The 24,320-nt window shown below is 42.2% G+C and overlaps 1 protein-coding gene across 3 annotated transcripts in view; it reads right to left on the reverse strand.

The window, feature by feature from the left end:
- The window catches only part of LOC116315277 (vacuolar protein sorting-associated protein 13B), a 298,439-nt gene that overhangs the window by 1,365 nt on the left and 272,754 nt on the right, over positions 1-24,320 (reverse strand). For all 3 annotated transcript variants that reach the window (XM_039619055.1, XM_039619054.1, XM_031733531.2), the window contains 18 exons: positions 21,149-21,232; positions 20,796-20,971; positions 17,740-17,910; positions 14,404-14,611; positions 13,090-13,278; positions 11,929-12,075; positions 10,400-10,686; positions 9,426-9,553; positions 9,113-9,309; positions 8,152-8,270; positions 7,053-7,503; positions 6,647-6,805; positions 6,242-6,470; positions 4,359-4,535; positions 3,849-4,019; positions 2,773-2,949; positions 1,573-1,675; positions 12-180 (listed from right to left, as the gene is read on the reverse strand). In XM_039619055.1, the coding sequence (XP_039474989.1) occupies positions 12-180; positions 1,573-1,675; positions 2,773-2,949; positions 3,849-4,019; positions 4,359-4,535; positions 6,242-6,470; positions 6,647-6,805; positions 7,053-7,503; positions 8,152-8,270; positions 9,113-9,309; positions 9,426-9,553; positions 10,400-10,686; positions 11,929-12,075; positions 13,090-13,278; positions 14,404-14,611; positions 17,740-17,910; positions 20,796-20,971; positions 21,149-21,232 (3,342 nt within the window). The remainder of the gene's footprint in view (positions 1-11; positions 181-1,572; positions 1,676-2,772; positions 2,950-3,848; positions 4,020-4,358; positions 4,536-6,241; positions 6,471-6,646; positions 6,806-7,052; positions 7,504-8,151; positions 8,271-9,112; positions 9,310-9,425; positions 9,554-10,399; positions 10,687-11,928; positions 12,076-13,089; positions 13,279-14,403; positions 14,612-17,739; positions 17,911-20,795; positions 20,972-21,148; positions 21,233-24,320) is intronic.

Consider the following 24,320-nt stretch of genomic DNA (forward strand, 5'->3'; position numbering starts at 1 on the left):
CTGTGAGTTACCTCTGTGATGGGAAAGGCCTGCTGCTGGGTGTCCTCGCTGAGGCTGACAACAAAGAGCACCTCAGACGTGAGCAGCAGACAGCCGGCGTGCTCCTGACCTGATCCGCTCACGATGGTCACATCCAGGGACATGTGGAGCTCTGGACGCCCCAGAGACTGCAGCATTTTCCTGCAGTCAGAGAAAGCAGATGCTATGAAACCAGCTGGGATCTTTATATTACCCTATAATTTAGAACTATAGACACAACTCCTTCTGCATGACATTTGTGTATATGTACACACGCACAATGAAAGCCTCCATTCAGCCTGCTAACATCAGATACACACTTTGTCTATAAACAAGAGACTAAATGTGTCTGCGTACATCCTGTAATTTACATTTCTGCTTGTTCTCAGTGTGGTTCCTATTACACACATACTCAACAGGGAAATATGTGAGCAGGAACTGAAGTGTTCAGTCATGTTTCTCTGACAGTGTGTTTACTTTGGAAGGCAGGTGTTCGGATTGCGGAGCAGATGTTGAGGCAAACACAGTAGGGACAGTTTGGGTCTGCTCAGTGTTACTTTGCTCAAACAGTCTGACCCCTCAAGTGTCTGGGCTACCTGTTGTAGTAAAAATAATTGATGGACGCCTGATGGAAACCAGTTTGACTTTTCTGCAGCACAGGGGAGCATTATCTCAACATTTGCATATTTTATATCAGAAAATAGATTTTTTTTAATCTTCCTCTAACATTAGTGCAAAAATGGCCAAAGCCCTTGAGTGATGAAAACTCAAGTGGAATGCCAAATTTGGAATTCTTCCTGAAGGCAGATGACAGTTGACACTGACTGCTATTACAAGCAAATGTTTGATAGCTATGGAAACCAAACTAAATGAGAACAATTCTTCAGAAAATGCCATAAATGCTTTTTCTGCAGCTCCCGATAACCTCCTGGATACAGAGGCCTCTCATAAATCTTTATGATTACATTAAGAGTTCCAGTGAGAACATACTGGAATCTTTGAAACACTGAGATCTGACGCTGTATATACAGCTCCTCGGAGCCAAAGGTAACCTGCTTGGCAAGCACATGCAACCTTTGTAAACTGAGTCTCTCCAAACTACTCAGGCATGCAAAGAAAGGTGTTCCCCCTCCATGTGAAGGTACTGGGAAACATTTCTGGATAGACTCAGAGTTAAACAACAAGAACAATTTCTAGCTGGCGGCTTTGGCAGAGTGCTTATAAAAACCTTTTAACATGGCTCGATGAGAACAAGGGAGGGCAAGCTGGCTACCATGTGTGGGATCAAGGTCAAACATCTTTGCAGGCTTGTTTGGAGGGTGTGTGTGTGTGTGTGTGTGTGTATGTGGGGGGGGTAATGAACTCTCCAAGGTTTTTTTTTTTTTTTTAAACAGCAAAATGATGAGAGGTAAGGAGGAAAAGAACAGCAGATCCTGGTGAGAATCCAACAAAAGCAAAGAAGCAGAGGCGAGAACACATGTCCCACTTTTAAAGAAGAGCTGGGCAAAGGTAAAGGAGGAGTTGGCGGGAATAGAGAGCGGCTGCAGGTCATACCAGACATATTTAAGATGGCTGTTTGGGGCTAGAGCAGACTTTTCTTCTGTAGGCAGGTAGAGCTGTTTGGGGAGCTGCCACAGTCCTGCTCCATGAAGGATCCCTGCAGAAATCAGGACAGTTGACAGCTGAGTTTTGACAAAACTGGATTATACACATGCTCTGTGTCTGTGTTTCATATACTGGTAAAAACAAACACTGATTAGGATGATTTTGTGTGTGTGTGTGTGTATATATATTTATGCCAGTGTGAGTTCATAACCCCAGTGCGTGTGGTCAGTTTTCTTTCAACCCTCTCTAGCTGTCAGCAGAGCGATGGCAGCAGCGAGCCAGTGAAGTCATCAAGTAGTTAAAACAAAGCAATAAAGAATCCAATGAGCTCCATTAATGATGTCACTGCAGTGGTACTCGGCAATGCTGCGCAGCTCTGAGTGGGTGTTTGTGGATCCATGTGATTCATAACAGAGCACAAATCAGTGAAGTCGATCTGCATGTGTAACAAGATGATTGGATTTTTTTTTACTGAATATATTGTTGGAGCGAGTGCCAGTGGGTATGCTAGTGTGTGTGTGTCTTTCTGCTGATGATTAAGTTTGTGTGTTGTAATCCGTGGAGCTCAGAGGTTTCAGGTAGATCAGAGCCAGGCCCTGGGGAGGTAGCGCTCTTATGGAGCTCCTCATCTCATTGGCAGTTTATGTGCTGTAGCCAAAACCTGCCAGCACGCACCTCAATCTTCTATCTCCAATATAAAAAAAAAAGAACCGACAAACATTAACTCCACAGGATTAAACTGCCTGTATGTAGAAGTGGTTGTGCATATGTAGGCAGGCCTGCACTGTGTGTGTTTCAGCAGCTCTCTTCTGGTTCCTGGCTTATTAACCCTTAGTTCCTGCCTGAAGCTGAGAGCAGCGAGATTGTCCATGCTCTGACAAACTAACTCTAATCCATACATGTGTTCATTGTTGCTGAGAGCTCCTTGGAAGAAAGACTTAACACACAGTCTGTGTGTTAGTTATATCTCAATAGATCAAAGAGCTCACTGCAGGACATGATGGGCTGACAAATCCATTTGTAAATAAAGCTATCAACCTTTTATTGTCCAAAAAGTTCTTAAATTACTGGCTGGTCTTCAGAAACAAAAAAAGAAAACATTTATGAATTTATTATGAATGCTGTTATCTTTGACCGTGCTGAAGTTACCGTATCCGGTCTGGGAAACCAGTTCCGCTGCTCCTCCAATGGGCTTGGTAAAAACCCCCACGATGCCTTTCCCCACTCCAGAAATCACCCCTTTGGCTTTGCTACCAGCTGAGCTCTGCATCTCCCAGTTCCTTTGGAAGTTCTGCATGGGCTGGTCCACGATGCCTGCTATTGCTCCTGACAGAGAAAACGAAAAAGTCTCTTTCTTAAACTTTAACAAAATACAAAATGCTCAATGACTTCAAAACACCTCTCTAGATTATTGATAAATTGGTACTAGACCAGTAAATAGAAATCACACAGGTATTCAGACATGCTTTTAACCTATAGATCATCCACTGTGATAGATTTACAGTGCATCCACTGTGATGCAGACATGTGGGCAGCTGTTTGGTTCCAGTCACTATATAATACATATATGAGTCTGATTTGAGACAGACTTGAGTTTTATTGCCCTCTGAGTGTTTATTGTGTCCCTACTGTGCTGTCTCCACCACTCTGCGTCACAGCTCTCACCACAGTGTGAGCACCTCTTTGAGAATGTGCCAGTGTGCAGCAGATGAAATGTGTGTAGGCAGAATGTGTTATGGCATATGAACAGTGGTGAGAAGAAAGTATTTGGCCCCCTTCTTTATTTCTTTTTTCCCAAAAAATTGTTTTGTCACACTAAAATGTTTCAGATCAAACAAATGTTAATATTTGACAAAGATAACCAGAGTAAATATTAAGGAGAAAGAAGCAATCCAAACCTAACTGACCTTATGTGAAAAACTAATTGCTTCCTAAACCTAATACATGGTTGTAGCAGCAAGAACCGCAACCAAGCATTTGCGATAACTATAAAATTAGTTTGATGATATTTAATGATCTCAAATATTTAGTGTAAAACATATGCAAAAAAAAAAAAAAAAACAAAGTAAAAGAATCAGAAAGAAAGGAAGGAGGAAAGTTTTTCACTCCACTGTACACACACATATATTGCTCATTTAAAACATAACTATATTTTGGGATTTCATTTATTACTTAATAAGATTGCTAACTGAGTTGTTTGAAGTTTGGTGTGCCTTCTCATATACCTAACAAGCTAATGCCGAGTCGTGACAGTCCCTGTCTCAGTCCGTCCCCGAGGCTCTCTGGCAGCTGCCTTCTCCACTCCTCCTGCCTGGTGTAGTGCTCCTCATCCAGAGACAGACGGTCCATGTTCCTCGCCAGGCTTGTGGCTAAGTTGGTGATGGAGGTTAGGGTGCCTAAACAGAAATGTGACATTCTTATGTTTTCTTAGTGTCTAAAAAAGAATCACAGATTTAAAAACTTCAAATGAGTACATGATTTCCAAAAGTTCCCTTCACACTGATCTGCTGAGAAGACTGACTAATGTTGAGGTGGACACTAAATGTTGACTTGTGCTTTTAACCATGTCTGCTACAAAACAAAAGTGAAACACATCATTTTGTGTAACTTGTGTTTGTAAATGTTATTTTCTTTAGTTTGAGTCATTTCATTTATCACACGGGAGAAAGTTTCTGTGTGCCATGAGATAACTTAATCTGATGCTCTATAGTCAATAACTGTTATGTTTGTGTTACCTTTTGAAATATGTTTGACGAAGGAGGTGGTCCCTCTGGACACTCCACTGACAAAGGCTCCAGGCCCACGTGTCAAACCCTCATATGGGAGGCGGAAAAAGTCAGATACGCCGTTACCGATGCTCCGTACCAAGCTGGCAGGACTGCCCAGGATCTCCAGAGACCCCACAACCCAGCCTGAGACAGACACAGTGTGCTGCATGGTTACATTTGTGTAGAGCAACACAGTACTGCATCCTATGTGTGACAGTCTGAACTAAAACAGGATATTTATCCATATTCTCATGGGTCATACTCTTTGCACTACATTCTGAGAAGTCACAAAAACTCCACTTCCTCAAAGCTATGAAACATTTTAGCAAACAGTCACAAACCACCTTCATCCAGAAAAGCCTGGACTGAAAGCAAACGCTTAAATAAACCAAACTTTAACTGTGTTATTTTTGGAGAGAGTCTCATTACTCAGAATGAACATATTTTATATTTTCATGTACGATACAATTAAAAGAAGTTTTGTATTCAACAGATATTAAAAACATTTTAGACACTCGCTCTTAGGAGGAACATTCTTCACACGTGCTCTGTGGATAAAGTGTCCTGTGTTTGCCAAAAGCAATTTAGAGTGGGAGGCTCTCTCAATCAAAACAAGTCACAGAGTAACTTACGAAGTATTTCACATCATGATTAGATTTTTAGTTCTTATCTCAGTACTACAAACATAGACACACACGCACGCTCACAAACTCTTGCATGAAATCACACGTGTGACACAGCACAGGATTTACAGCCTCCTACTATCTCACCTCTCTCATTAAACCATGGAGTCCCCTTCAGATGGCACAGCTCATTGATATTTATGCACTGACAACTCCGTCACAAAAATCAAATAGTCATTTCTCAGGACGCCGGGCCCCGCTCGGCTCTTATTCTCTGTCAATTTGCACTTGAATGATGGACTCTAATGGTAGGAAACCTACTCTAGTGGGGCCTCGTGGTTGATTCGGCTTTATATGGTTTCCCAGTTGTGGTTTTGGTAAAGCATAAAGTCCTGACAGGAGCTGATGTTTACAGGCCTGAGTCATGCCTTTAAACACACACGTGCTAGAGTGTATGCAAAGATAGTGTGTCTATTGTCCATAAGGCTTTGTATGTGCACGGATTTACACATGTGGGTGCATGTCTGATCATAGCGCTGCACATCCTCATGTTAATCAGTCCCAGAATGCAATGTTTCCTGGAGCCCGGGTCTTTATGATGACTCAGGAAGAGGAGAAGGCGGTAGGGTGACGTGTTGAAATACGAGCAGAAATGAAGGTTCTAACGAGAGACAGCGGGAAGGAAGCGTCTGGCCAGAATGGTGATTTCTGATGTGGAAATGACTGGCTTAAATCAGACCATGTGTGGAGGCTTTGACTAGACAGGAGGACAGCACAGGAGAGAGGTATGGAGCTCTTACAGGGCCTGATAAGTCAGCCTTAGACACGGTGACCGCTAAAGGATTAACCAAAACATACTGCCAACAAACTGGGTGTGAACCGTGAGTTATTGGTCAAAACTTATGATACACCACTGAATAATGACAATGACAGAACATAAGTCGTTCTCAGGCCACTGGTGATTCAGGTTTTGCTTCCTGGAGCTCTACAGTTTTCCAGCAGCCCCGGGGTGTATCATTTGAAAGATCAACTGTAGCTGTGCTGAGAAGAAACGGCAGAATTTTCTTACTTCATGCTGAATTCACAATTCATTTGGCAACCGACACCACAGATTGTGACACCAAGCCCATCATAAAGAGAATGTAGGGAAAAAGTGCATCATCTAGTGTGAATACAGGTGTTTGAGGTTAAGAGAAGCTTTATAACTTAGTCCTGTTTGCTACCTACCTGCTCTGAAGAGGGCTCCCGCAGCATAGTGCATGGCCAGAGCATGGACGAGCTGTCTGGCTGTAGTGCAGAATGGCCCTCTCTCAAAGAGGGAGAAGGACAGAGGAGTGTGGTCTGAAGCGATGTACAGCTTCAGAGAGGCATGGATGCTAACTAGCAGGTTGACAGGTTGGATGGTCAGCTTTTGCAGCTGCACGGGGTGGACCAATGCCTGTGCTGACTGGAGAACCTGGATCACACATCACAGTTATCAAAAGAAATAATTCTCAGACATATTCCACATATCGTTATGAGGTTGGATGCTGCTTCCTGCCAGTACGCTAAAGGTTCCATTGTAGTTATAAAGACTGTCAGAATGTAGCAACTAAAAGTAGAAATAAAACGATTGTGTCATGAATATCGCACCTGCTCAGGGAGGGTGGAGGTTACTCCAAGTTCTTTGCTGCACCGGGTCTCTGCAGAGGCAAAAGCATGGGTGGGGATGTAGGTGTGGAACAAAGTCTTGATGTAGTAAACAAAAGTGTCTTCGAGGTAGACTCTGGCAGGCTGGAGCTGGAAGGAGACCTGAAGAAAAAGAACCTATTCTGAGAATGGCTTCTTCACATTTGTTTGAGAGAAAGTAAAGTGATTTGGACACAGATGATGCTGATCTCTTACACGCTGTGACAGCTGCTGAAATGCTTTTAAGCACGATTTTTTTTGCCTCCAGTAAAAATGAAATCATACATCAGCTAAGTTATGACAACGTGTTGGAAGGGAGAGTGCAGTTAGCAAACAAAAATGCACATCAAGAGATGGGAAGTAATCTAACCTCCTCCACCGTGCATCTGTCCCCCGCCAGCGTCAGCCTCATCTGCAGAAAACAGGAGTGTTTGAACTCGTTCATTGCTTCAAGGGACTCAGTGGGGTTGGCATCACGGCTCCACAGACTCCCAGGTTCAACTCCCCCTCTCTGATCTTGGCACAGCAGCACAGGGAAGTGGAAACTCGCCCGGTTATACAACTGGTTGTCCAATTGCAGACTGGAGCACCACACCTCGATGAGAGATGAGTCAGACATCAGAGCTGGGATGGCTGCTGTACCCAAAGAGGGGTCAACGGCTAGCTCTGGGGGCAGGGATGTAGGCGCAGGAGCCAGGCTTAGGAGTAACTTGGTTAATGTGAGTCTCAGGAGCTCCACCGAACTGGTGGGACTGGTGATATCATCACTTAGCACCATGCTGGCCTCACTCAGGAGGATGCAAACAGACAGTGTGGAAGACCTGAAAACAAAACAGAAATATTAACCTAAAAGAGCTACAGTGAGAAGAACAGAAACTATTAAAAATAAATGGCATTTACAAATGAAAATATAGCAACAGTTAAAGTAGCCATAAAATGATTTGTCATTTCTTCGGTACAGTCAGGAAACCTTTCCAGCGGCGCATGTGTATGATGGCTGTGATTATTTGTAAAGGATAATAAGGGACCAAACCCATTCATCCTGCATCTACCAGAGCACTTTAACAAAGATCATTGTCTGAGGTAATTTGTTTACATTTACCTAACATGTGATTATATTAATATCCTGTTTTGCCAAAATGACAAAGCAGCTTGCATGTGTTGATGTAATGGAATAAAGCTGTAATACTATGTTCTACTGTACAACTAACTACGCTCATGACAACACTAGAAGGTTTTATTGCCCTCCTGTGGTGAAAATGATGCCTGTTTCTTCATGTTTTGAGTACTGCATGAAAACATAGCTGTTAACAGTAATCATAAAGCAAATGGAAGTGAACACAGTAATAGGCACAGGGGTAGATAGCTTAAGGTTAGGAACAACAACATGCATGCTTGAATTTCTCGTGGCTCAATTATGTAGGGAACATAAATCGACAACAATAAAACCGCTGCCTGTGCACGCATACCTGCTGTGTTGGTTGATTACAGTGTCCACGCTGCCCTCTGGTGCCAGAGACAGAACCAGGGTGCCTTTCTCATAGGTCACGTCTATGTAGAGACAGCCAAAGCCTGGCAGGAACACCACCTGAACAACAGCGGAAAACTAATGACTAGACATTCATCGTCACATGATACTTTGAAGAAGAACTTTTACACAGTTCTAGCTCAGGTCAGTGTGTGTGTGTGTGTGTTTCAGAAGTTACATGTGTCTGACTTTAACCTATGCCACTCCAGGTTCAGAGTCATCAGACAGTCATGTGAAGAAAGGAAGCAGATCACTGCTGAACGCTTGGCTAAGCAGTCATAACAAGTCTAGCCTTTGACTTCTCACCCCTACCACACAGGTCAAATTCAGACTTCACAGTAACCAGAGATACAGAGCCTCAACCACCCCACCCCCGCCAACCCACAGCTGCCTAGACACAACAGTAAACATTACACATACTGCTCCTTAACATTTTGCTAGCCCTACATTACTACCCCAGATCAGACCAAAAATTCTTACCCTGGATCACCATTTAACCCCAGAACACGCACAAAACGAAAAACTAATGTTGCGTGAAGAAGGTTCCGACATACCTCTAAAACCTTATTTTCATTTGTAATGGATCAGCCACACAAACCAAGCTTAATTGTTAACTTGTTTTCTTAATGCGAAGCTAATTTAAAAGAAAAACAAGTGAAAACCTGGGTGCTTGTATTTTATCATCATCATCAGTCACAAGACTGTGACAGGGCTAATCTTCATTACCAGCAAAACATAATGAACTCTGGCTCCATCTAGCTGCTGCTGAGGTTTTGTTATCTCTGACATCTGTGGTGTTAGGAAAGGTGTTTCTGTGTGTTTAGGTCAAAAGTTCAGATTGGTCTATCACTAGGACGAGGGATGACTTAAGTGGTACATTTCTTCAATTACTACTCTTTTACCTGAGTGCCAGGACAGTTGATATCTATGGGGTCTGTCCAGTCGGTGGTGCTGTGGTCCGAGGTGCTTTTCAGTAGCAATGTGGGCAGCATCTCTTTCTGCTTGCACTCTGGGAAACTGGAAAAGTGGTAATAGAGTTCATGGTGCAGGGAACAGTTAGCAGGCAGAGCACGACAGTACACCTCAGTCCTTGGAGTTTCTGTGAAACAAAAGAGAGGGAAAAAAAGTGCAAGAGAGAAATTGTGAGTTTAACCAGAAGGCTTATTAAAACACAGAGAAGAGGTTTCCTGTGTAGGCAGAAGGTGCCCTGGTTACCTTTGACATTTTCCTTTAAAAGCAGTGGGATAGGACACTTGTTGTGGATTAGCATGCGGGGACAAGGGTCTTCATTAAGGGTGATGTATGTCACTCCAAGGTGCTCCTGATAGGTCAAGACTATTGCTCTGCACAAAAAAATAACATGAATAAGGTAAAAGGACAATTTGAAGAAATTGTTTGGATCGGCACAAAACTGAATACAAGTTTCATGAAGTCATCCTTTTTTAGGAAATCTTGCTGAGAGACAAATGGACAGACTGACAAATCACATCTATGATGTACCTCCACCTCAGCTCTGGCCATAACAGGGGAATAAACCCATAAATAAACTGTCTCCAGACAGCTCACATCCCAGCCCTTTCTAACCACACACAGATAAGCGGTCACACACCCATCAACACATCAAACGTCACATTATTGCTATGTCCATTTGCAAACCTCTAAATGCATCTAGGGGCAGAGCCCTAAGTGAACCCAGGCAATGCATCATCACTGTGTGTGTGTGTGTCCATGTTTGTATTTGTGTTTATATCTGTGTGTCTGACTACACATACAATTATACACAAATGAAGAAAATGAACTAAAGCTGGCCAGTTTTATCACCAAATCATACGGGTGTATCCATAAAAAAATGAAATTGTCCATTCATGAGCTATTTATCACCGAGTGTATATATCACTGTGTGTTCAATCCCTGAAAGCCATCCAACCAGCTATCTAAATGGGCTACACTAGATTAAAGGAAGAGAAAAACAACATGAAATTCAGATGGATGAATTGCACAAGAGCAGCTGATAAACTGACAGTGGAAATGTTGAGGGCATTTCTCCTCCTGCTTCATCTTCAGTGTGTAACAAAGTGTGACTAGCTACAGTGTCTCCTCTCTTCATGTCTAGTGCCAGCTGGGGTTCGGTGCCCAGCTCTAAATGGACTGTCACGGCCAGCAAACCGCAAATGTTCTGCTTCACCCACCTGCTGCTCAGGCCACCCCCTGAGTCTGGTTCCCTGGGAACAGATAAACTCTGCCTGGGGAAGTCTTGCCGGATGGGAGCGGGAAGGCTCCATGCTGCAGATCCAACACCGGCGTCAGGCCTCGGAAACAAGCTGAAGAGCATGTGTCTGAGTGGCAAAGGGAACTCCACCTTTCCCTGGACGTTGGTTTGGAGGAGGTCCCAGCATGGCACTGAGCACGGTTTGGCTTGGGATGAATTCTCAGGGGGAAGGAGTGTGAACGTGGCCGTCTCTGGTATCTCACAGATCTGGGAAGAGTACATAATATAAATATTATAAAAAGGCAGCTGAGAGGAGAGAAAAATACGCTTGAAAAGAGAAAGGAAAATAAATCATGGTAAGAATATAAATAAATGACAGATGAAGAAGGAAAAAAAGATAGAAAACGAAAGAGACAAAAAGAGAGGGCAAGGTGACATGAGCAAATGAGAATAAAGGAGGAGAAATGGTCAAACATCTCATCAGAAAACAGGATATGAGACGGGACACGAAGGCCAAGAAGAAAAGAAAGCCAGAGAGCAAAGAAGATGCAAGTGATTACAACAAAAGATACATGGTAAAACCACATTGTTATTCTACTCTATTCTTTCTCCCACTGAGCTTAGAGCTAAATTGGTAGCAGAGAAGCCCTGCTGCGCTGGTTTAACAGCCAGTGAGCAGTGTGTAGTATAGGACTACAGGGATTAGGCCCTAAGCATGATGAATAGACAAACTAGAAAGGCATTCCTAGCCTTGTTTGCGGTCTGTGTTATTGTTAAGCCCATCGCCCGCTCTTTAGTTTCTTAAGCTCTTTTTTTAAAAGGTTTTTCAGTCAATTAGTGGCAACTGGCAAACTTTGCCATCCTTCCATAAGGGGATCTGAAAGCTTGTTAAATGACATCACAACATTGTTGCCCTCTTTAGGGACAAGCAGCAGATGAAAGCAGGAAGGAAACCTGCATCCAATTCTGGGTGTTTGTCTAATGTCCCTATGAAGTGCCATTGCCACATGGTGAGAACAGCGGAGGGAGAGAGGGGGGTGGGGGAAGGTTTGGGACATGATCTGATGGAAAACGGCTTGCAACATCCCAGGGAGGTGTATGTGTGCTGGGGTAGACACACTGCGTTTGCAATGTGCATAGGGAATAAAATGTATGTGTGAAGCTTCAGGAACTTGAGCAGGCAGACAGGAGAGACATGACACAGGGCCATAAGCACACACAAATGCCACAAGGCTAGAAAGTAGCATTGTGAAATGAAACTCAATGAAACATTTACACCGTTTTAGAGTTAGAGCTAACAGTTGAGGATGTGGCCAGGTGTTGTGATGTATGATGTATTGTCCTTGTCTAGTCTGAAACATACTAAAAATATACAGAATCTGCATTTCTGTGTTTCACATTTTAAACATTTGCCAAAATTTTCAGCTCATTAAGTCAAAGAAGATAAACGTAATTCAGAGAAACCTTCTTTCCCTCCCTGTGACAGGAAAAAGCATGCATTCAAATTACCTGGTCATCAGCTGCCAGTGCGTGGTCACTCAGCAGGGGCCTGTAGTGTATAGTGTAAGGAGTGTTGTTGACAAGAATCGTCCTGTCCTCTATCTGCAAGATCTGGATGCCATGTCTCACCACAGATGACACACAGAACTGACACAGCTACGGAGGAAAGAACAGGCAATAAGCTGTCAGCGATAAATGATTAAAGAAAGTAACAACGTTGTTTCTTGTGAGATCTGTAAATCATGTGGTCACGAGGATGACAAATGGTGAATAGATGGCAGGATGGATCCATGCTGTCAACGCTCCATATTCTGTCCCTGTGCAGAGCTGAGAGTCATCAGACAGGGAAATGTGTTTAAACGTAGCCTTATTTTACAGTTCTCAGGATGGAGCGGCACTGCGTGTGGTTTTCTGTTGATGTCGTCTACCTGCTTCCAGTGTCAAGGAGGTGTGTTCAGAGTTGCACGTTTTATGCCTTTCTAATTTCACCATTGCCTCCCACTTTGTTATTTTTTCCCAGAATATTGCTAAACACTGGCTGCTTTTTCTTTTTCACATAATTCTCTGTAAACCCACTGGTGGCTGTTTGAGGATATCCAAGTGCATCAGCAGTTTCTGAAAAAACCAGATCACTTGGCATCAGTTCTAAGTCACTTAAATGACCTTTCTTCTAGACTCTGATGCTTGGTTTCAACTTCAGCAGATCCACTTGACCGTGTCTACATGCCTAAGCACAGCGAGTTTCTGCCATGTGATTGGCTGATTAGACATTTGTTTCAAAGAGCAGTTAAACATGTGTAGCTATTGAATTAGCCGGTGAGTTCTCATGCTGGTAGAAGCTCTGTTGATTTGGAAAATATATTACAATTATTTCTTCAAGAATTATGTATTCTTTTCCACTTGCCTCCCTAATAATTCATCAGAACTTTTTGATTTAAACCACATTATGGCTTTGTAAAAAAAGAAAGAAAGAAAAGAAAAAAGAAAGAAAAAACCACGATGTAAATCAATAACTGGCAGAAAATAAATAAACCTAAGATATATGGACAAAACCCCCAAATTAAAAACATTTCTTGACAAATATGCCTAAACTTCACTTCAGTTTTAACAAACTATTTCACTTTCCCAGTGAGTGACCGTATATTAAAAAAGCTTTGAAGTTTCCCTCACCTTCTGTTTACCAGGGAAGGCTCCCAGTGTGATGTCAGCTTCAACATATCCCTCCTCATCCAGAGTGACCACCTCTGAGCTTGATCCCTCCTTCCACCGAGGAGAAGTTAGGTCATGGACTAGTTTCAGGGCTGTAGACTTGTGGACAGTGTTAGTTTGGGCCCAGTAGATACCAATCTGGAACGCTTCCTGGATTGCAATGAACAGGAGTTCAGGTTAGAGAATGATAACAAGAGACAGAGAATGAATGAAGCATCAAAAGTCAACTCAGACAAAATTTACTATCATATTTGAACCTGAGACTTCTCTCCAGAAAGCTCAACTTAGTGCTCCTGTATATCAATTCATACAGTCCTCGCAAAGTACTGTATTAATAAATTACTAGTAACCTCAGTGCTCCACACTGATTGTTCATCTGGCTCTGGAGCATACTGATGATCAAAACACCAGCCTTCTCCTATTAAACCAATCCGGTGTGAGAGTTGCAGCTGCAACTGTCTTCTCTCGACGTGTCGCTCCATGATAAATAGGAGGTTGCTATGGAAACAACGATTTATTTGTTTCTATTTCACAGGCTATTACACATTTACAACTTTTTATTTTGTTTCCTCGTGCTGAACCATATTAGGTCTTGTTCTTTGATACACTGCCTTCCCGCTTAGCGCTGGGTTTCTGACAGAGAAATGTGCGTATGTGTGTGTGTTACGTTCCAAAGGGGGAAAACCATCTGCAGGCTGTTCTTTCTGATCTCAGAAGCCAGTGAGAATGCATGCCTGCAGTATACGGTGACAGAGCTTGGCCGCAGTTAAAGACTTAGGCAGGGAATATTGTTGTAATGCAGCTCTGGTGAATGATCTCAGGTTTTGTGCTTATTAGTCGAGACTGAAGTGAGAAAAGAGCTGGTTTCGTAATAATGGCTTTAATGCCACAAAAAGACACCCATGTCTTGATGTCAAAATATATATTTGCTGAATTATTACGACTATTGTCATGATGTCACAAAGACGTTGGCAAGTAGTATAGAGTCTATTAATGTCTTTCAAAATAAGAATGAGTTTTACTGGAAATGTATTTCTGCTGAAGAAAATAAGTAATAAATGAAAGTTTGACACTTTGTTTTGGACACACAAATCAAGGCGTGGAGACTGGAAGATATGAACATTAACTGGTAGGTACAGCTTGAAAAATATGCAACTAAATACAGAGTCCGTGGAATATAAGGAGATTTTTATGGACTTGTACCATTTTAATCTTTTGCAGCTTTGACTTTTTAAACAACTTCCATATACATACAAAGATCTTATGGCACTCTACCTTGAAGTTGGGCGGTACAATGACCTTGCCGGCTGGTATCTGCAGTACGATGGTCTCTCCCTCAAAAAGCCAGAGATCCCATTGGGAATCATTGGCCAGTAAGGCCCAGGGGAGCAGCTCCACCAGAAGCGTGTTTAGACCAGGTTTCCAGCAGGAGAGCTTCACCTGCATAGGACTGTCCCATTGTGCAAGAGGCTCGAGCACTGACCTGTTGGGCGAGAACACTTCTTGGATCAATCACTCCAGCAGAATCCCAGTATGGAGAAGTTGATTTGAGGAGAATGATCACTTGAGTCGAATTTGCATCATTTTACACTAAAGTATTTTATATGGTAAGCACTGCTGCACCATATAAGAATCAAATGTCTCAGCCTTTCAGTCTTAATGATCAACTTTATCAACACACTCCATAAAAATGGAAACCTTACATGGTTTAAATTTGGCAAATCTGACATATACTGGGCAGCTTCCAGGGCTCCTGCTATTTTTAGACGGTTTCCTGGTTGTCTCATTCTAACCACTTCAACTGTGCTTATAATCAGTAACACACTGATTGTGTGTGCTGACTGTGATGTCACCACAGATCTCAAACTTGAGCAGAGAACAAACAAACAGGTCCAACATTTGTGTGGAGGGTTAACGTGTGAGGTGAAGAGCGATACAGAGAGCAAGCTTGTCATTTTTCCCCAGCGTTGATCGGGTTGTGTATTATGAATTCGACCCCAGCTTCAATTCAATTCAATTCAATTTTATTTATATAGCGCCAAATCACAACAAAAGTCGCCTCAAGGCGCTTTATATTGTACAGTAGATAGCACAATAATAAATACAGAGAAAAACCCAACAATCATATGACCCCCTATGAGCAGCTGAGACTATCGATGCAGAGCTGTAGCGCACTGAAGTGTCTGAGGAAGAACGTTCAGAGAAAATGATCTGGACTCGGAGTGGCAGCTAGGATGAACGTTAAGCTGCAGGATCGCCATTTTGAGACACGGAAGGAGATCCAGCACCCACTGCAGCTGCTCAAGTGCTGAGAGACATTCCTCTCAGTTCCACTGAGAGATCTAAAAATAGCAGCTTTGCTGAAAACAGTCCAGTGGTGAATGAGTCACTGACCTCGAACGTGAGATACGCCAAATTGAAATCTTGAAAGGCTTTTGATTTTTTTTTGCTCTTGTTCTCAGAACTTTTTGATCACACCTTGTGCTGACCAATAATGTACTGACAGCAGTCACACAGGCTAAACAAATACACAGACAGAAGTGGTCTGCAAACAAGTTATGCAATACAAACAGATCCAGAGAACAGTTGACAAGACATTTGGGATCACACATGGGCATGTTGAGACACAGACAAACAGGCAGACAGACAGACTCATTTTTCCACTAATTCACTGACACGGCACTCATTTCATGGTAATCATCATCTTGTGAGCCCTAAACAGTGCTGAGTGCCAGAAGAGAACCAAACAAACTCAGACTTACTCTGAAGTTCAAAGCCATCAAAGGCAAACCAGTCTTCTCTCTCCCACAAGGCCGCCTGGACTCTGCTCAACCTACCAACCTGTCATCTCAAACTTGTCACAAACCCAAAGACTGACTGCAGTGAAATGGGACCAAAAACACTGGGAACAGCTTTTCTTTACCATTTACTGGTGTTTATGGTAGTGTGTGTGTGGTTAAATGCACCACTGACCTTGCGGATGGGGACAAAAAAGTGCAGGGCTCATAAATCATACTAGAGAGATCAGAAAACTGTAATGGAAAATAATGTGCTCAGCAGCTTTAGTCTAACCCCAGTGATTCTGGAGATTAGGGTTTTAAAAGTGTGAATTTTGAGAGGCTGCTGCCGTACACATAGCAGCTCGAGTACACCACAAAAAGAGGGTATTTAAAAAAAAAAAAAATGATTATGGAGGTGCCCCACTGCCTTTAAAAACCCAACAAAGAGAATAAAAAAAAAACATTTACCACTTTAAACTTCCTTTGCCCTTTTAAGGCACCATAGTTACACACTGCCTGCCAAGGAGCTTGCTTGGTGTTGGTCTGGTTTCTTGACTGTGCCAGGAAGACCGAGTACTATTTCCAAACAGCAAACTCTATCACTATTATCAGCATTAAAGAATAATATACAAATTAAACTGTGGCTTTAACTTTCTGTCCAAGTTTTGAGTGTGTTTAAAGACAGCAATCAGAGCTATTAATCCTAATGACATCCCCCTTTTCCCTCAACATTTTTCCCGATGCTCCTTCGGAGCAGCAACTTCACAGATTAGACAAACTGCCGCTTTCTATGATGGGAAGTGAGCTTTGGCCTTGGACTTTGTCTCTCAGGAAAAATAGAGAGGCCCGATTCAAAGAGAAACTTAACACCACACCACCCGATACCAGCCCTCCACACAGACGCAGTGTGTGACATTTAAAGGTGAGCGATGTGTATGGTGGTGTAAGTGCAACACAATGGTATAAGTGTGTATACACACATGTGCATAGCAACAATCTGTGTGTGTGTTTGCATATGTATCGAGTGTAGGGAAACCAAGGCAACCACAAGCAGACATATGGCCCACATGTCCAGCAGATCCGCTGGGACTCTTTGTAACTTGGAGCCTGTGGGAGAGCATGTGGCTGCGTCTCCTACTGCTGCTATCAAGATGATTCCCAGAATGACATTTGTAGACAGATTCCCATGTGTGTTCTGCCCGACGCTATACGTAAACTCATCCACGGGCCACATTTACACAAGTGCACGCATACACATACAAGTGTATATACAATGCATGCTCTGCAGAGATGGGCCAAGCCATAACCAAATGCAAGTCCCTCTCACTTGTGTGAGAAAGTGGGACTGCGACAGGATGACAGCCTTAATCTCCGGTCTGTGGGGACAGCAGTGGTATTGCTGCTAATGTCTGATGCATGGTTCTGCATTGTCTTTGCAGTTAACCGTTTTATTATGAGAACAAAGAGTGAGCAATAAAAAGAAGCTTCTTTCAATAAAGGCTCGCTTGCGCAACTCTCTGCTTTGAGGAGGAATGCTGTAAGAAGCTAAGCATTAGAAAAATAACACACTGGTGGGCTGCGTATTATGAAACTTTAAATTTAATGCTAGCCACAAAAGAGCCATGACAGGGATGAAAAAGAGTTATTGATGCTACTTATTAAAAAGATCACGAGGTGTCTTAATGAACAGAAAGAAAACTGTTTTTAAGTAGAGAATGAAAAAAAACCCATCTGCCAGTAAAGAAATATTCACAGCACTTTGTGCCCTCGCGAACATATATCCCACATCAAATCTGCCAGGCAGTACAATGCAAAGTCTTATTAAGAGTACCTGTCAGTGTCTTTGATGACATAAGGCCATGGAGGCTCATTGCTTATCTTTGGACCATAGAAATCAGCCAAGATGTTTTCTGGGTTGTCCTCGTTTCCAGTCTTATTCAGTATCTGCTTGATTAGGCTGGTGGAGATTGGCACAGCGCAGTGCGAAGCATCTTCATCTTCCCTAAAGAGAGAAAGCACAAACATAAAATCATTACAATTTTCTCAAACAGCATCTGACTGTGATGCGTGTTTATCAAGAAAGTAGACACCCTAGATTTGATAAGACACAAGAGACAGCTGATTTAACTCAAAGATTAGAAGATATCAAGTTCAGTGAAAGTGTGATAAAAGTAAATAAATAAAGGCACTGCCTGTGACACACAATCATTTGTTTTTTCCCCCCAGCAAATCTGGCTTGGCAGTATGTTATTTTACACCATAAACAATTCAAATATACTTTATTTCACTATAAAACAAGACATCCTTTGACAACATCTGACTATTCCCATTGTTCTTTTCGATGCAATTAAAGTGACCCCTAGCTACACTCCACTTTTGCCCTGAAACCTTGAAGCGGGTTCAATCTGCCTTTTGTTATGGACTCCTCCTCATGACATGCAGTCTTGTCTTACAAACACTAACTCATAAGGATCAGAGAAAAAAGCTAAATGGCAGTAAATAATCCCACTGAATACCTAGGTCCCAGACACTGGTCAATTATGTCTTTGCAACAACAAGAGAAAAAAAATCCAACAGTTTAATAACTTCTTCTCTTTATCTGGGCAGCATCCAGTTCCACTTGGCTAAAGCAAAGCAGCCCTTACCCCAGAGCAGTAGTTTATTAATAGAGCCCATTGTGCTATAAAGGGAACACAGGGGCTATTGCTTATGGATCTGGGGCAAGACAGACGAGAGGGCCAAGGTGTTGACGGGAAGCTTCTCATCCAGAGCAGTTCCTGAGGGGGAAAACTGGAAGAGGCTTCTGATTGTAACTCTTGATCTTCTAATGTGGTGGCCAGAACGAGGAGAGCAGGACATAAGAGTTCTGGTTAAGACTTGTCTGTGTCTCTTGTGCGGAGACCACAGCGCTGTTCTCTACCTCGTCCATTAAAGCCCACAACTATGCGTAATTACAGGAAGGAAAGATGAGCTGTTGACCAGCGAACAGACTGGATCTGTCCTAGGGGTTTGGGGTCGGGGGGAAGGGGGGCCTTGTGTGCATCTGTACGAAATGTGTGTATGTTTACAATTGTGGCTTGTAGTGTGTGCTTATGAGAATGGAGAGGGATGAGGGATGGATTGAGCTGCGGGGGACAGGAGAGGAGAGTATGCAAGTTTGTGCGGTTTGAAACGGTTTAGGCAGGGGACGGATCGTAAACACGAGGAGCATTGTGGTTGCCATCTAGAAAGACAAGACACTTAGTTCTTTCTGAGCTTGCTTTTTGTACGACTGAAAAGGATTTATCTTCAACAGCAGGGGCCAAATACATTCCCAGTCACTGTACAGCCACTGCGGTTCCTTTATGGCAGCTGAAATCAAAACAAACTTTGTGACCAGATATCTAAACACAACAGTTACAGCAAAACAAAAAAAAAAAAAAAAAATCTCTCAGGGAGAGTCAATTACACTCAACGTTTACTCTGTTTATTCAGATCACCACCACTTGCTACCAAAAGGTTGACCCCCCACCACCCCACCCAGCACCCCCCTTATGTATTTGCATAAAACAACTTAAATTACATTTGGAAAGATAACAAATATAGTAGAAGCGACAACAAAACAATATATGCATGTGGTAGCTATTTCCCTTGGGGCCACACACACTGAAACATAAACACTTCTGTTACTGAACGACACCATGCGCCAAAACACATGCCATGTACATATATATGACATGAAATGAGGTGTAGTGGTGATGCTAGATAAAACAGATAAAATACAGATGAATTTCTTAGCATTTCTTTGATGGACTTGGCTACAATAATAAATTGTACAGTTACTGGTTTCTTACACAGAGGCTATGGGAAATATGTGCAAACACATAAAGACAAACTGGGACGAGTAATAGGCGTAGCAGTGATGTATGTGACAGGTTCTGCCCATGATGAAGTGGCATCTATCACACTTACACTGGCACATTTCTAACCAAGACAATGACAGGCACGGACCACACACAGACACAGGGCTAGTGCGCATACATTTTTCACCTCATGCAAACGTAGACATACACACATATTATTTCTACACACACACACTACTGGAAAAAAACCCTGCTTTGCTGGGGCTGTATCTAAATGAGGTGTAATGATGGTCCCACCTAAAATGTCAGAATTGAAGCTATGTGTCAGCTGCTGCCGAGGTGGCTTCCTCTTAGTTTGAAATGCACATGTATTTTCTTGGATCATGTCTTCATACTGGATCACAGAAACCAGAATGCGGTGTGAGAGGATCATAACTGAGTGACACTGCAAAGTGAAGGCATAAAAAAAACTAGAGAGGAACTTTTTGAGCCAGCTGAAAATTTTGAAAACCTTTAATATTAGCCTCAGTGACCGCACACATTTGATGTGCCATAATTTTGAGAAGATTATACAATATCTCAACATTTATTTCTGTCCAGACTTGCATAAATGTTTTGTGAAGATCTTATTATGTTGATGCTTGAGCTGGACCATCATGTTTTTTCCAGGATATCCCAAAGATTCTCAGTGGTGTTAAGGTGTGGGTTCTGTGTGTGTTCCCAGTCCATGTGTGAAAATTAATTCTCATGATCCGTGAACCACTCTTTCACAATTTGAGCTTGACAAATCCTGCCACTTTCATCAGAAAGAAAAATACACTGAAAAACCCTGCCATTCAGTATTTTTAGACACATAAAGTTGCTAAACCTACACCTATAAACCAGTGGAAGTGTCAGATGTGCAGAAATTGTAACATGTAACAGGTTTGTGAAGCTGAGGTGTGTTATATAGTGTTTCATACATTTTAAGCATGACAAGGTATTAGACATTACTTGAACTACAAGGTCCTTTTTTGGATCAATGCATATAATTTGGTTTTTTTACCTGGCTTGGAAAGTGAGATGATGGGTGAGATCAGCTTCCGTGTTTAGCAGGGGCTCCTGGTGGCCCTGTCCACGTATTAGCTGGCTTTCTCGCAGTCCGAGGCTCCTCTTCTCTATATGAACGATTAGAGAGTCCGGCAGGTGGCTCCTCATGACAAACAGTGGACTGAAAACCACCTGGAACATGAACAATCAATGAAAAGACAAACTGATGAGAGCAGAACTAAATCAGGAAAAAACAATGATTACACCAAAAATTGAACATTCTTAATCTTAAGTGCTGGATAATTACTTGGATCAAAACAAAAAGGTTTAAAATATTCTGTAAAAGTAAATAATGTAACAGGTGCTCACCACTCTTTGCTGCATGTGAGAGTTGGGTTCGATTGTGATGAGAGTGCACAGAACATAAAGCAATGAGCCACTGGAACAAGGCACCTGAAAGGAAACAAACTATATGTTAGAAGATATCAATACCAAAGAAGTCTGAAGGATTTTCAACAAACTTGACCTCTAACCTTGACTTTGATATTTGGTCATATTTGAACTAGATTGAGAGTTTTAACAAATGCTCCTATGGTATGAATTTGAAAATCCTATGTCGCCTCATTCTTGAGCTATGTGTTGGGTGTTCATGCCACCTGCCTGGCTGCTTGCCCACCCAATGGGATAATGACACTACCCCATGAGCCTTTGATGACTGATGGGTAAAGTTGCAACACTGTGTAAAACGCAAATAAAATATAAAGCAATAATTAAGAAATCTCATAATCTCATATTTTATTCACAATAGAACACTGAAAACATTAAATGCTTAAACTGAGAAAATGCACCATTTTAAGAAAAATATTGGCTCTTTTGGAATTTAATGGCTACAACACGTCCCAAAAAAGTTAGGAGAGGGCAACAAAAGACCGGAAAACTAATTGGTACTAAAAAGAAACAGCTGCAGGAACATTTTGCACTAATTAGGTTAACTGGCAACAGGGCCGTAATGTGAGTGGATACAAAAATGCAGCATTTCTCAGAACAAAAGATGGGCTCTCGTTATCCAATCTGCAAAAAAAATGCATCGATAAATTGTGTAACAATTTCAGAATAATGTTGCTCAATGTAAAATTATGAAGATCATGAATATTTCATTGTCTAAAGTACATAATACAGTATCATCAAAAGAATTAGAGAATCATGAGAAATCTCAGGGAGCAAGGCAAAGGTCGAGAATCAATAATAGATGCTTGCGTTGGTCAGGCCCTCAGGACGCACAGCAATAAAAACAGGAATGATTCTGTCATGGAAATCACTGCGGGAGCTCAGGAACACTTCCAGATTCATTTTCTGTGAACACAGTTCACCGTGCCATCCACAAACACAGGTGAAAACTCTATCACGCACAGAAGAAGCCATATGTGAACATGATCCAGTAATGCCGGCGTCTTCTTTTGGCCGAAGCACATTTAAAATGGACTGAGGCAAAACTGTTCTGTGGTTGGATGAATCTGATGGTATATGAGTGCATTGTTACCTATAGAATTGGTACCTTGCACATCTGGAAGTGCACCATGAATGCTAGAAGGTTTTAGAGCAACATATGCTTCCATCCATATAACCTCTATTTCAGGGAAGGCCTTGCGTATTTCAGCAAGACAATGCTAAACTGCATATGCATCTACTACAACAACGTGGTTTCATAGTAAAAAAGACCGGCTCCCTGCCGGTGCTCCAGATCTTTCACCAGTTGACAACATTTGATGCACCACGAAATGAAAAATACGACCAAGAAAATCCAGGACAAGAATGGGTAACATTTCTTTCCCAGAAGTCCAGCAACTGATCTATTCAGTTCCCAGTTATACAGTTATACAGTTATACTGTACTAGAGTGAATGTAGTATTTTTAACACTTGCAATCTATTCCAGTTATTGTAAAGATTACAGACAATAGACTGAGAGATCAAGGACACTAACAACCAAGGACACTTTGTGTGTGGTTAAGATGTAAAATATGAACAAACTGGATAAACTTAAATGCTTTTGCTCCTTCTTACCCCCTGGCATGATATTTACTGCCTCCATCAATAATGTTTTGTCCTAAAAATCTTTGTTTCTTGGCTTCTTTTAGTAGTTAAATGTTAAGTCTCCCCAAAGCCCTGCAACACAATACTATGGCTGTGAGGACTGACAACTGTTAGTGCCAGATAATGGCCCATTACAGTCAGTTAAATCTTTGCAAGATTTAAAGGCTGAGAATGTGCCCACCAAACACTAAGCACTCTTAATGTGTCACTGGTGTTTGTCCCATTTACTCTTCACTCCTCATTAAAGTCTTGGGATGCCAAGTCACATTACAAGCGGTTTAGTTTATGACAGCCTGGGGACTTCATTTACTGGTAGGGTCAGCAGAGCAGAGCAAAGAGACAGGGTGAACATTCAGCTTTAATATACAGACCCTTGCAAAATAGACTTATTTGGATCGGGGAGTAAAACTTTGGCAAACAGATGTTCTGCAGTGCTGATCAACTAAAAAATGCTCACCACTGGGATAAAGTCGCGATGACCTTCTGTGCTTTCTCTAAAGCTCACACGTTTAAAAAAATGTTGAAAATAAGATTTAAGGATGAGGAAGATGAGATATGACAAAGGAGATACCTCAGATGGATTACTGATACAGAGAATCATCAGGCAGATTTTAAAAAAAATGAAGACAAACACTGAAAATGGAGGGATGCAGGACAGGTGGACAGGCTTGATGCCAGACAATGAAGTAAAGAAAGGAGTTAACTAGAAGATAGATGAGTGAGCCAGTGTGTGGGTGAGAGGGTAAAAGGCAGGGAGGAAACAAGCGAGTGAAATAGCAGGAGACAGGCACAGATAGAGAGATCTAAGGACCCAGCTACTAGTTCAGGCAGCTCTCTCATTTGGAGCCAGCCCTCCAGATGTGCAATGAATCGCTGATCCTACGAAAAGAGATAACAGTGCATGCTGGAGTGCAATCAGAGATGTTCAGACCCCCTTTTCCAAAACACACACACATACACAGGAGCTGGAGTGGTAGATGGCTAGCTGTTAACAGCGTGAGGCTTATAAATAAAAAAGAGAGAGGCAGACAAAGAAAGACAGTACAACAAAAATAAAGAACAAATACAAGAACAGCAGGGAAAAAAGTACAAGAAAAATAAAGAGCAAGCACAAGAACAGCAGGGATGGAGCTGGCGCTTATCCAGTGGTGTGAAAGTGCCTTCAAAGCCTTTCCCTGTGCCCACATATCAGCTAGTGTTTCCTGTCTATGGTTAACGTTGTTATGAGAGAGCATAAACAGTATTTTCTACCTCTCAACATGGCTGGGTTATGGGTTGCAGGGTCTTTGTAAGCCTATCTGAGGGGAAGATCTCAATCTGTTCTCTAACAGTGAGTAGCAGCATGGAAGCGCTGCCACTGTGGCCACCCAGGAGAAGAGGATCCGGTCACAGTTGGTGGTCCAGTCACTGGCTCCAAACATGTTGTGTGGATGGAGAGCCAGTCAGAAG

Source organism: Oreochromis aureus, linkage group 11, assembly GCF_013358895.1.
Source record: "Oreochromis aureus strain Israel breed Guangdong linkage group 11, ZZ_aureus, whole genome shotgun sequence".
In the NCBI taxonomy this organism is placed as follows: domain Eukaryota; kingdom Metazoa; phylum Chordata; class Actinopteri; order Cichliformes; family Cichlidae; genus Oreochromis; species Oreochromis aureus.